At 51.0% G+C, this 12,510-nt stretch overlaps 1 protein-coding gene across 1 annotated transcript in view; it reads left to right on the top strand.

Moving 5' to 3' along the window:
• Positions 1–12,510, top strand: part of UROC1 (urocanate hydratase 1) — a 36,121-nt gene that overhangs the window by 2,092 nt on the left and 21,519 nt on the right. Inside the window, 8 exon segments of the mRNA XM_017869902.1 lie at positions 4,245–4,375; positions 5,357–5,450; positions 6,566–6,625; positions 6,946–7,074; positions 7,229–7,290; positions 9,080–9,146; positions 9,247–9,390; positions 10,952–11,040. Of these exon segments, the coding sequence (XP_017725391.1) occupies positions 4,245–4,375; positions 5,357–5,450; positions 6,566–6,625; positions 6,946–7,074; positions 7,229–7,290; positions 9,080–9,146; positions 9,247–9,390; positions 10,952–11,040 (776 nt within the window).

The following is a 12,510-nucleotide window of genomic DNA, read 5'->3' as shown; positions in this document are numbered from 1 at the left end:
AGTGGGGGGAGGGTAGGTGGTGGGGGTTGGGGTGGGAGGAGGGTAGGTGGTGGGTGATGGGATTGGGGAGGGTCAGTGGTGGGCACTGGGGGTCAGGGGATGGTAGGTGGTGGGTGCTGGGAGTTGTGGGGAGGATAGGTGGTGGGTGCTGGGATGATGGGGGGTGGGTCGGTGGTAGGCACTGGGGGACAGGAGGAGGGTAGATGGCAGGTACTGGGGCACAAGGGAGGGTAGGTGTGGACATTGGGGGCGGAGAGGGTAGGTATTGGGTACTGGGGCAGGGGAGGGTAGATGGTGGGTGTTGGGGTGGGGAGGGTAGGTGGTAGGTGCTGGGAGATGGGGAGAGGGTAGGTGTTGGGCACTGGGGGCCAGGGGAGGGTAGTGTCAGGTGCTGGGGAGGCGGGTAAGTGGTGGGTCCTGGAGTGGGGCAGGCAGGTGGTGGGTACTCAGGGGCAGATTGCAAGCAGGTAGCCCTGCCCCTTTGCTCCCCTTGGCCCATCTCCCGGTTGTCCAGGTGTTGTTAATGTTTCTTCCCCTTGGTCACCCCCCTACTGGGTGCCAATGCCTTGACCTTCACCCTGGAGCTCAGGGAAGGCCCTGCGGCCTGCACATCCCCTGCAGCGCCCTATAGCTGTGATCAGCTCCCCGTGGCTGTGATCAGCTCCCGGGGTGTCTTGTGTTGGGAGAAGGTGGCTCCAGGTGGAGGACTGGCCACCTGGGCTTTGCTGGGTTATGTCCCTCTTTGCTTGAAGGTCAGGAAGCCCTTGGAGTAGGAGCGGGTGCAGGTCTGAGGGCTATGGGCGGCTCCCTGAGTCCTGTGGCTTGCCTTCTATTTTTTGTTTAAATGTGTTTCGTTGATCTTTAACATACATATTTGAAGACAATTTTATGAGATAAGAAGTTGAATGTATAAAAGTGTAAATTCCCCAGTTCACCTTCTGAAGTCACTATAGCCTTTTATTTATTTATTTATTTATTTATTTATTTATTTATTGGCATTTGTAAGCTGAAGATGGAAACAATGACACCAGGGGATTGTGGAGGAGACCAAATGAAATAAAGTAGGTGACACGGTTATATAGACTTTCCTCCTACTCTTTCTTTACTGAAAACTACTCAAGAATTTCAGAAACACATTCTATGCATCTATGCAGTGCAGAAGACGTCTGTGAACCCTCTTAAAAATACAAGCAGACGCGTCTATACACGTTAGGTTTTTTTCAGGTTGTTCTTTCTTGGTGCATTTAGAGGGTCCCGTCTTTGAATGGCTGCGTAGTGTTTCATGCTTTGGATGAACTAACGTGTGCGTCATTCTTTGCTCATCTTTAACAGAGCTCTGTGACTGGAGCGGGGCCTTCCTTTGCCAAGTTAATCAGGACACTCTCAGCATGCGCCCGACACAGCTCTCACCATGCACAGGGAAATTTCAGTCACACAACGGAAGCAGTTCCCATGTTAGAAATGTCCTCAGTACCTCCCGCCATGTGCCGGTTGTGCTGGCGACCTTTCCCCCAAATCCACCCCATCCACAGCGCCTGTGCCGGGCATCCAATAGCAGATCCGAAGATGGCTGGCGTCTGTGTCCCCATCACTACCAATATACTCCCCTCCTGAACTTCTTGAGGGCAGAACTCCACCGGGTTCATTTCCAGGTCTCCAGTGACAGCAGCAGATGTTTGCTGAATGAATGAGAGTTGCACTCGGAGCCCTAACAAACATCCCATCAGATTTCAATCGGCAGGAGGAACTTGAGAGGACTTCTTGGAAGAGGTGGCTATGGCAGCTTGGGCAAGGTTCTTAGCCTGGGAAAGAAGAAAGGCCATTTGGAGACAAGGGGAGGCAGTGTGCACAAATGTGGAGACGGAGCCATCCGAGGTGTGTCAAAGTGAAGGAGGTTCTTTGCAGGCCGGGGCTTGGTGTTGAGCTTGGAGAGCCAGACCCAGCCGGCTGATGGAGGACTCTAAATTACAGGAACAGCATGGCCTTATCAAATGGGTAATAGGGAGCCCATGAAGGTTTCTGAAAAGGGGCATACCTGCTGCTTAACTATGCCCACCAGAGTATAAAGGCTTCTGTGGAGGTCCCAGAGGAGTGGGGAAGGCAGAGGCCCAGCTGGAAGAAAAAATGGGCAGCATGGTGGCCCACGAGTGTGGGAGATGACAGTTTTGACAACCAGGCACTCACACACACTTCGGTGTGCCAGGGGCTGTTCTAAATACCTCAATTCATTGAGTCTCCAAGGCAGTCCTCTGAGGGGGATACTGTTATTATGCCCACTTTACAGATGGGGAAAGAGCAGTCAGAGATTGGCAGTGGGCATGTGCCATGTGGCAGGCCTGTGCCACAGCAGCCTTGCAGAGCCACTGCAGCCCATGCAACCCAGAGTGCTATCCGCACCCAGGAAGTCTGGCTGCAGCTCCTGGCTCTCAACGCAGCCTTGGCGTAGAGCTGGTGGGGACCCTGATGAAGCCTGTGCAAGGGGGGTGCAGGAATAAGAGTGACTCAGATGAAGCCAAGCCATTTGGATAGTGGCCATGGTTTCTGGCAGAAATAGTGACAGAAACTTTCATGTGGGTGAGGTTTAAAAGTGAGCTACTGCCCCACAAGCTGACTGCCAGGTTAGAATGAAAGTAAGTCCTAGGCTGAACACACACACACACCCTGCACTGTGGGCTGAACAATGTTGCAGGCTGGCATCCTTTCATTTCGGTGCTCAGCCACCACGCAGGACAGGCGTGTGCCTGGCACAGGTGCCCTGATGCCCGAGGCAGGGTTCTGTTACTGCCTGTATTAGCTTCCCATGTCTGCTGTAATAAATCTCCACAAGTGTAGTGGCTTAAAACAACACATATTTATTCTCCTACAGTTCCAGAGGTCCGGTCACGTGACCTGTGTGAGCCCCATGGTCTTGTTTTAATGCTGAGTGCTGCCTCCTGTCTGAGGCATGGAGGATTACATCCAGGCCAGTGAGAGTGAGCCTTTCTTCCCCACTGAAAAGAGTATTTATTGCATGCCTATTAGGTAACTCTAGATACAGAGGATGAAGTGTTAAACAAAAAATAGAAAACAATTTTCATGAACTAAATAAAAACATGAAATTGCAGATTAAAAGGCAGTTTATCCTGGAAAGAAAAAAAAACCTTGATATAGAATAATCAACACAAAGACGTATCTAGGCCAAATTACTGAATTTCAGCAATAAAGAAAAATTCAATGGTTAGCAAATGGAAATTTTATACAAGGGGAAAATGTGGCAGACAGAGCTTTGGGGCTGTATTTCAGATTTGGAAAAAGGGCACAAGTTTGTGCTTCATTTCAGAACAGATTGAGCTTCTTACACATTTCACCTTTAAGAATGGCCATTTCCATCAGCTGACACGATTTTAAATTCACTAATTTTCACAGAACCTTTGTTGTGCTTTTTGAGCTATGTAATTACCTGAACAATGTTTCTAATGCATTTGACACAACTGATTATGAAAGAGGTCCTCCTTGTCTAGCATATGAGTAAAATGTCCCATCAAGCCCCAGGGCTGAGGCTGGCACTGCCTTTAGAATAGCGAGGACAGTGGTCTCAGGTTGCAGCTACCGCCTACCAGCAGGCTGCGAAATCAGTTTAGGAAGTGAAGCAGTACTGATTTGAAAGTGAAATGAAAGGAGCTAGAAGAGGATGGATGTATTAGAACCCATGTGGGAAAGTTGAGTCTTGTTCTTGTTGCATGGAGTATAGGTGTATGTATCTGGGTAGCCATAGGAATTGCTTCCTGTGGCTCACAATCAAAAGAGTTCATGTGTGTGTGTAAATATATGTTGCTTTTGACAGCTTTTTCTTGTATGCGCTTGCACTTGCACAGGGTACTTAAGGCTATGTGGGGTCTACTCTCCCCGCTGGAGCCTCTGCATCCTACACCGTAGCCACAAGCCTCGAGCAGGCCCCTCTCTGGTCCCTGCCTGGGGGTAAGCAGCGCCATCCCCAGAACAGGAGTGGTTCACCATAAGCAAGAAGAGAGAGGGATCAGTCTGCCTTCATGAAAGGGGCAGGAGGGAGCAATCAGGGAAGGCTCTCTGCGGAAGGTGACACTGTAGATGGGCCCGGGGTGAGAACAGACGGTCTCTGGGTGGACAACAGGCTTCTAAGTGGAGCAAAGGCAAATCCATTTGGAAGGAGGATGGCCCATCATCAGGCCTCAGAACACTGGGCCTGGACCCCCAGCCCCCACTGCCTCTCTGCTTTCCTACCCCAGCTGGCGCTGAGGAACGCCCTGCGCTACTTCCCCGCGGATGTCCAGGAGCTGCTGGCCCCAGAGTTTGCCCAGGAGCTGCAACTGTACGGGCACATCTACATGTACCGGTTTTGCCCCGACATTGAAATGAGGTCAGCCTTGTGGGCACAGCTTCAAAGGGACCCAGAGGGGCAGGCAGCTCCCACAAGGGACTGTGCTGGGGGCCAGGAACAACGGGAGAGTCGGCAGTGAGGGGGAAACCCAGTCTGTCCAGACTAGGAGGCAGGGGAGAGAAGACTCTGTGTTGTCATCTCAGGAGCTGGAGCCCAGTGCTGGCTGCAGCCCCTGAGCCTGCCAGAAGATGGGGGCAGCTTCTCAGGACTCTCAGGCCTGGCCCATCTGTCCTGAGCAGCCAGTCCTGTGCAATTCTGGAGACAAATTGTACACAAAACCTCTTTTAAAAACCATGACTTTTTGTTCTGCCAGAGGGCAGGGAGAGCTTTGGGGAGCTCTGGCAGTGACTTCAAATATCTCATGATCTTGATAAGGGTCTCAAACCACAGTGTGCACAGCACCCCTGGAGGCCTTGTGGGAACACGGGCTGCCAGGCCTTACCCCAATTTCAGACCCAGCAGTTCTGGGGTGGGGCTTCGAGTCTGTATATCTGCAGTTGTTCTTGAAGGTGCCAGCGGCCCAGGCTTGCCTTGAGTCATCCCAGGGTTGTTCCCTTTAAAGTAGGAGCCATGTTCCTCACTCCAGCCAGTACCTCCGGGCCTGGCACCTGCTGGAGAATTGGTGCCCAAAAGTGTTTGTTGAATTAATGAAAGAAGAAATGAATAAACTGCTTACCCAGAGGGACAGGCTTCTGGAGAGCAGTCATCAGTTCTGCTTTGCCAGCAGCTGTCTCCCAGGTGGAGTGTGCCAAATAGGGAAGGAGAGCAGGGTGGGTTGGGGCCTGAACGCCACCTCCCTCAGCCCTAGTGGCTCTGGAGCCCCCACTGTATGTTCCTAGCTAGTTCTGCAGGTCCCGGGTCCGGCTATCCTTGCCTGAGCAGCCAGGGGCTGGGTGGGGCCAGGCTAGATGCTGTGCTTTGGCGGCAAGGGCAGCCTGGCTGTTGGGCTTTCCCTTGCAGGGCCTACCCGGTTGAGCAGTACCCCTGCCAGACGAAAGCGGCCGCTGCCATCATGCATATGATCATGAACAACCTGGATCCCGCCGTGGCCCAGGTAATAGCCAGGGAAACCGAGGCCCAGCACTGTCCAGCAGAAACAGAGCGCGAGACACACGCATCATGCTTTCAAGCTCTTAATTTTGAGATAATTATAGATTCACAGGAAGTTGCAAAGCTAGTAAGAGAGGTCCCTGGCCCTTCCCTCAGCCTCCCCCAGTGGTTGCATCCGTGGCTATAGTACAGCCTCAAAACCAGGACGTCACTGTGGCTGCAGTGGACACATGTCCAATTTTAAATGTTCTAGCAGCCATATGAAAAAGTAAAAATAAATGAATTTACACTATATTTTATTCATCCTGATATATCAAAAATATTATTTTTTTACTTTTACTTTTTTTTTTTTTTTTTTAGAGAGACAGGGTCTCACTCTGTGGCCCAGGCTGGAGTATAGTGGCTTGATCTTGGCTCACTGCAGCCTTAACCTCCGGGGCTCAAGCATTCCTCCCACCTCAGCCTCCCGGGTAGCTGGAACTACAGGCACCCGCCACCACGCCCAGCTCCAGAATACTATTATTTTAATATGTAATCTATATAAACATTATTAATGAGATATTTTACATTGTTTTTCATCCTGAGACTTTGAAATCAGGGTGTATCTATGCAAGGAGCGGAGCTGAAAAGCCACGCATGGCTGATGGCCACCATATTGGGTAGCATGGATCTGGCCCCTTACGCCTGTCTTGGGCACCCTGAGCCCGTCTACAGAGCAGCTGCCCACATTTGAGAATGGAATGTCTCTGGGGTGTGTCCCTGCATTCCTTGGGGGAGATACGTTGCCAGAATGTGACCACTTTGCCTAGTAGGTGGGAACGCCCTAAACCCTGGCCCTGGCCCCAGGCCCTGGTCACAGATCAACCCTGCCTTTGACCCCAGGCTGAGTTCCCACTGTGACCCCAGACCCAGATCCGCCCCAACCCCAAGCTGAGCCCTTGCTCCAGTCGCATCCGGGGCCAATGTTCTTGCAGCTGTGTCTGTCTCTGGGCCTCACACTTCTGGCTTCTCTCCTTGCCCCATTGGGCCCCCAGGGGATGAGGGCCCTTTCTCTCCTTGTCTGCGACTCCATAGGCCCTTCCCAGGCCTTCATCTCAGATGACCCTGCGTCTTCCTCAGTTTCCCCAGGAGCTGGTGACTTACGGAGGAAATGGGCAGGTGTTCAGCAACTGGGCTCAGGTACTGTGCACCGTGTGACATCGCTCCGACCCCTGGCCTTTCCCCTAGTCTGGTCCTCTGGCCTAGGAGCTTACAAACCCATGGCTCAGGAGGCAGGCCTCTGCCTCCCTGGTGCCTGAGGCTCCAGCATTGTAGACTGTGTGGGGAAATTTCAGGTTATAGGAATGGACGAGGTGGTGTTGAGGGAGGCACCAGGGCCACTGGAGTGGAATGGAGACCTGGGGGCCTGCGGGAGCTGTCTGGGCATGGATGGTGGTGTGGGGCTGCGCATGGGGTGCTGCTTCCGCGGACAGATTCCCCACATTCTGCTCCTCCCCCAGTTCTGGTTGACCATGTTCTACTTGTCGAAGATGACAGAGGAGCAGACTTTGGTCATGTACAGCGGACACCCGCTCGGTCTCTTCCCCAGCAGCCGCAGCGCCCCCCGGCTCATCATCACCAATGGGATGGTGGGTCCTCAGCAGTGGGCACAGCACCTGCCCAGGGCTCCAAAGAAATGGTGCTGATGCCAGAAAGAAAGCCCAGTGCCCCAACGCTGTGCATCACCCCCTGGGCTCTGTGCTCGCCCTCAGCCCCTCTGTCTGCCCCCATCCTCTTCTCCAGGTCATTCCCAACTACTCCTCCCGGATGGAGTATGAGAAGCTCTTTGCCTTGGGGGTTACAATGTAAGTCGCTATTTCAGTCTATTTACACGGTGTTTCCCTGTTAGCCATGGGTCATTATAAAACAAAATGGTGATATTAAATACAAGTTTGGAAAGACATAGTCACAGAACTGTAGCATAATTGATTTTATTTTTATGCATTCTCTTGTAATTTTATGTATATGCTTACAAATTTTATATTCTTGAATGCAAGAGAACCTACAATTTTAGATCCTGCCTTTTCCCACATTTTATTATGAAAAATTTCAAACATACAGAAAATTGACCGAATTTACAGTGAATACCACCAAATTTTTGTGATGAATGTGCTACTTACCATACTCACTTTATCATGTGGCTGTCTATCTGTCCCTCCGCCTATCCATTCATTCGACTTGTTGTTTTTGGGGGGTTTTTTTGTGTGTGCATCTCAAAGTCAATTGTAAATATTACTGACTGGAAGTCAATATTTGTTTACAGTTTTTTTTTTTTCTTTTGAGGTGAAACTTGCATGTAATGAGATGCACACATCTTATGTGCACCACATTTCGGGTTCTGACAAAGTGTGCATCTGTGCAACCAAAACCATTAGGCACAGAATGCTGCCAGTGCCCCAGAGAAGTCCCTCACGCCCCCTCTCAGGGAATGAAGGCTTTTCATTTGTTACAGAGGTAAGGCAAACTATTTATTTTTCTTTCCTTTTTTTCTTTTTTTTTTTTTTTTTTTTTTGAGACGGAGTTTCGCTCTTATTGCCCAGGCTGGAGTGCAGTGGTGCGATCTCGGCTCACTGCAACCTCTGCCTCCTAGGTTCAAGTGATTCTCCTGGCTCAGCCTCCCAAGTAGCTGGGATTACAGGCATGTGCCACCAGGCCCAGCTACTTTTTTCTATTTTCAGTAGAGATGGGGTTTCACCATGTTGGCCAGGCTGGTCTCGAACTGCTGACCTCAGGTGATCCGCCCACCTCAGCCTCCCAAATTGCTGGAATTACAGGCATGAGCCCCAGAGGCCAGCAATGCAAAGTATTTCATCAAGCATTATAAATGGAGCTACAATGAAAAGGAGATCCCTCTCACATCCTAGATTCTCCCGTTGACAGTGTCTCCTGTGTTCTTCCAAACACTTTCTATGCAAGCGGACTTGGCAATTTAGGTGGTTAGACCATTGGGGCCGGCCTCTGTGCCTTGCCTTTCCCACCTTCACAAGAGAGCTAGGAGATTGCTGTATTTCAGGAAGCAGATCTCACGCATTCTTCCTTTACCTGCAATGTTCAATTGCACTAATTTATTGAACCCTCTTGCCTCCCAATCTGGCTTGCTTCCACGGCACAGTGCAGGGCCCTGACCCTCTCTGCCATGTGGTGTTTTATGGGTCACATAGGCCGCCGCTCACTTCTCTCGTCTTCGGTGGAGGGGCATCTCAGCAGCTTCAGGTCTTGGCCCCTGCATGTAAAGTTGCGGTGAACATCCTTATGTGTGTCTCTGCCTGGCATAAGCATGTAGTGTGGGCATGCTGTGCACGTCCAGCTGGAGTCCATACGGCCAAATATTCCCCAAAGCAATTCTTCACCAATTACACTACAGTTTTTAACAGAACAGAATCTGCTTGTAAAATGTCTGGGAGGCGAGAGGGGACAAAGGTGTCCATAGCCTTCTTGTGTTGTCTGTGCTCTCTCTCTATATTTCATGTAAAGGAGAATATATTAATGCCTCTTGGGTAAATACTAATTTTCAGCCTCCTAAAGGGAGTGGCTGGGAGGGCCTGGGCCTGGCACTGGCTGAGCCCTGGGCTTGGCTTCTCTCCCTGTGATCAGGTACGGCCAGATGACAGCAGGTAGCTACTGCTACATCGGTCCCCAGGGAATTGTCCACGGCACTGTGGTGAGAGATGGGGCCACGCCTGGCTGTGGGTGTCCCAGCATGGGGGGTGGAGGGGGCGGGCTGCAAGTGGGCAGTGATCCCCTACCTTTTCTCCCTGCAGCTCACCGTGTTGAATGCTGCGCGTCGGTACCTGGGCATCGAGGACTTGGCTGGGAAGGTCTTTGTCACCTCTGGGCTCGGTGGAATGAGCGGGGCTCAGGCCAAGGCCGCAGTCATAGTGGGGTGCATCGGTGTGATAGCAGAGGTGAGCTGGGGGCTCCTAGCCTTCGCTCCTGCCTGCCTCCCTTCCTCCCTCCCTCCTTCCTCCAGGACCGCTCACACTACAGACCCCCTCTTCTCATCCTTCCTTGCCCAGCCCACACTTGCCTCCTCCACAAAGCCCCACTGGACCTCACTGGGTGGGTTTCCATGGCGACGTAAGCTTCCTGCCTTCAAAGTGCCCATCACCCTGCATGGGTAATGCCTGTCAGCTCCCCTCCCACAAAACTCTGACCTAGCTTTCCTGTATCCCACCGCATCCCTGGAATACAGATGGGAGGGAATGAATGTGTGTGAATAAATGAACTCATAGACTCCCCACCTTGAACAGGTGGGGAGGCAGACAGGTCACCCTCCATAGAAGTGAGTACAAGAAGCTTTCCCTCAGTGGCCCCATCTTAGTTATTTGAGTTTCTATAAAGGAACACCTGAGGCTAATTTATAAAGAAATGAGGTTTGTTTGACTCAGTTCTGCAGGCTGTACAGGAAGCATGGTGCCCACATCTGCTTCTGTTGAGGTCTTCGAAAGCTTCCACTCATGGTGAAAGGTGAAGGGGGTCTGGTGGGTCACACAGTGAGAGAGGGAGAGCAGGGAGAGGAGAGGGAGGTGCTGGATCTTTTAAACAACCAGCTCTTGTAGGAACGAACAGAGCAGGAACTCAGTCATTACTGCAAGGACTGCATCAAGCCATTCATGAGGAAGCTGCCCCATGACCCAAACACCCCCCACCAGGCCCCACCTCCAACACCAGGGATCAAATTTTAACATGAGGTTTGGGAGACAAATATATCCCAACTATAGCAGGCTCTCATCTTTCTTTGGTGGGTGCTAAGGAGAGGAAGGGAAGTCGGAAGTGGAGGAGGCAAGGAGCCTTGAGGCAAGCCTTGGCGATAGGTGCCAGTGGAATTTCCACTCAGTTGATGCCAAACCTACATCATACATACCTGTGCTTGTTAGGAGTGCACTGAGCTGCAGGTAACAGGAAACCTACCTACAGCAGCTTGTATAAATAGGGTTTTATTTTTCTCATGTAACCAATAGTGTTGGCATTGGTTTGGCAGCTCAATGATGCTAATAGCTCTAGATTCCCTCGGGATTCCCTTGTAGAAACAATTGCTGCCCCCACCCCAGCCATCCTATCCATGTTCAAGATAGGAAGAGGTGAGAAGGGAAGTGGCTGCTACAACTCTATTTTATCAGGAAAGTCATGTCTCCAAATCCCTTCTTTTATCTCGTTGGTTAGTCTTAGATGAAATCGATGTTTTTATCTGCAAGGGAGGATGGAGATAGTGGACAGGTCCTTGTGATTAGCTTGGACGTAGATTATCTCCTGGGGCTGAACTGTGTCACCCTGAACCCCTACCTGGGTTCTGCTGATAAGGGAGGTGGGAGAAGGAATAAATAGAGGGAGGGCAGCTTGTGGTGTCTTCCCTGAGACTGTGTTATAGAAAAGCAAGGGACCTACGGGAGATGTCGCCTTCCTAGTTGGGGATGATACACTTAGGGAAGACTTGTAACTGCGTGTCCCCATGTCTCATGGCCCCAGGTGGATAAAGCAGCCCTTGAGAAACGCCACAAGCAGGGCTGGCTGATGGAAGTGACTGACAGCTTGGACCGCTGCATCCAGAGGCTCAGGTACAGTTCCAAGCTTAACTCCAGACACCTGACACCTGACACATGGCAGCAGGAGACCACAAGAGGACCCCCAGGGGGCAGTTTGGTGTGGGCCTGCTTAATGCCTGACAGCTGGCCGCATGTGGGCACCACACGCACATGTACATGTACATATACATGCACACACATGCGCACATGCAGACAAGGGCTGACCCGAGGGTGGTGATAGGGCAGAAGCCTCTGGAAGGGCCTCCAACATTCCGTCATTGCCAGCATGGAGGCAGCCACTGGGCTGCCGGCTTGGTGCTCAGACACTTGGTTCTGACGGGCTTTGGGCAGCCTTCTTGGGGCTCCCATGCTCCACCCTGATTCTGTGAAGCACGTGTCTTCTTTTCCCTGCTGTGTGGGCTCGCAGAATCGGCCTGGCCCATGATAGGGGCTGCCCTGTGCTACTGCAGTGGCGAGCCTGCGAGGCGTGCACTCCCTCCCTGTGCTCCAGGGCAGAGCTTCACCTGTGGTGCTGAGGGGTGGTCAGTGGGTTTCTCTGCCTCACCCCCAGGCAAAGTCTTCAGAGGTATTTCAGTGGGACGGTGGGAAGACTGCCCTGGGGGCTCCTGCTTGGATGCCACTTTTGAAGCATCCTCTCAATTAATTTACCATGCAGAGCAGAGTCCTGTTACGGGAAGACACTTTGGTGCACTGGTTGCCCACCTGGCTTCGAGTAGAATCTCCACAGGGGCTTAAAAGCTGTTTCTGATGAAAATGTAAACAAAATTTGAGAAATGATGCAGTGAACTATTTTGACCTAGATCATCCTAAAATACCAATCCAACCACACTGCACCCTCTTTAGAACTCTCAGATAATTTTTCGTCAATGATAGAAGAAATTCTACACTCCAGGTGTGCTGTGAGGGGCTTCCCCGACCTAACTCCCATCCCTATTCAGGCCGTTTAGCATCCTGACTGTGTGCATGTACACACACACACACAAAACACATGCACATACATGTAGCCACACAGACACACACACATACATAAAGACACACATACACATACACACATACACAGAGAACACAGCACACACATGCACACATGGTTACACACACAAACACACACAACATATGCATGCAAATAAACACACAGACACATAGCACAATAACACACAAGACACACAAACACACACACACAGACGCACACATAAACATAGACACACAACACATGCATGCACACACAGGCACACACAGAGTGCACACATGCACACACATAAACGCACACATACACACACATAAACACAGACACAGGCATACACACATGCACACACAAACACAAACAAGTATAAACACATAACACATACACAAACATAAATACACAACACACACATGCATACACACAAACACGCATAAACACACAATACATATGCACACACATGCACATACAACACAATGCACATATATAAACACATAAACACATAACATACACACACACACAAC

This window comes from Rhinopithecus bieti, unplaced genomic scaffold (assembly GCF_001698545.2).
Source record: "Rhinopithecus bieti isolate Rb0 unplaced genomic scaffold, ASM169854v2 scaffold_5333, whole genome shotgun sequence".
Lineage (NCBI taxonomy): Eukaryota > Metazoa > Chordata > Mammalia > Primates > Cercopithecidae > Rhinopithecus > Rhinopithecus bieti.
The sequence above is the reverse complement of the archived record's forward strand: the minus strand, read 5'-3'. Positions and strand labels throughout refer to the sequence as shown.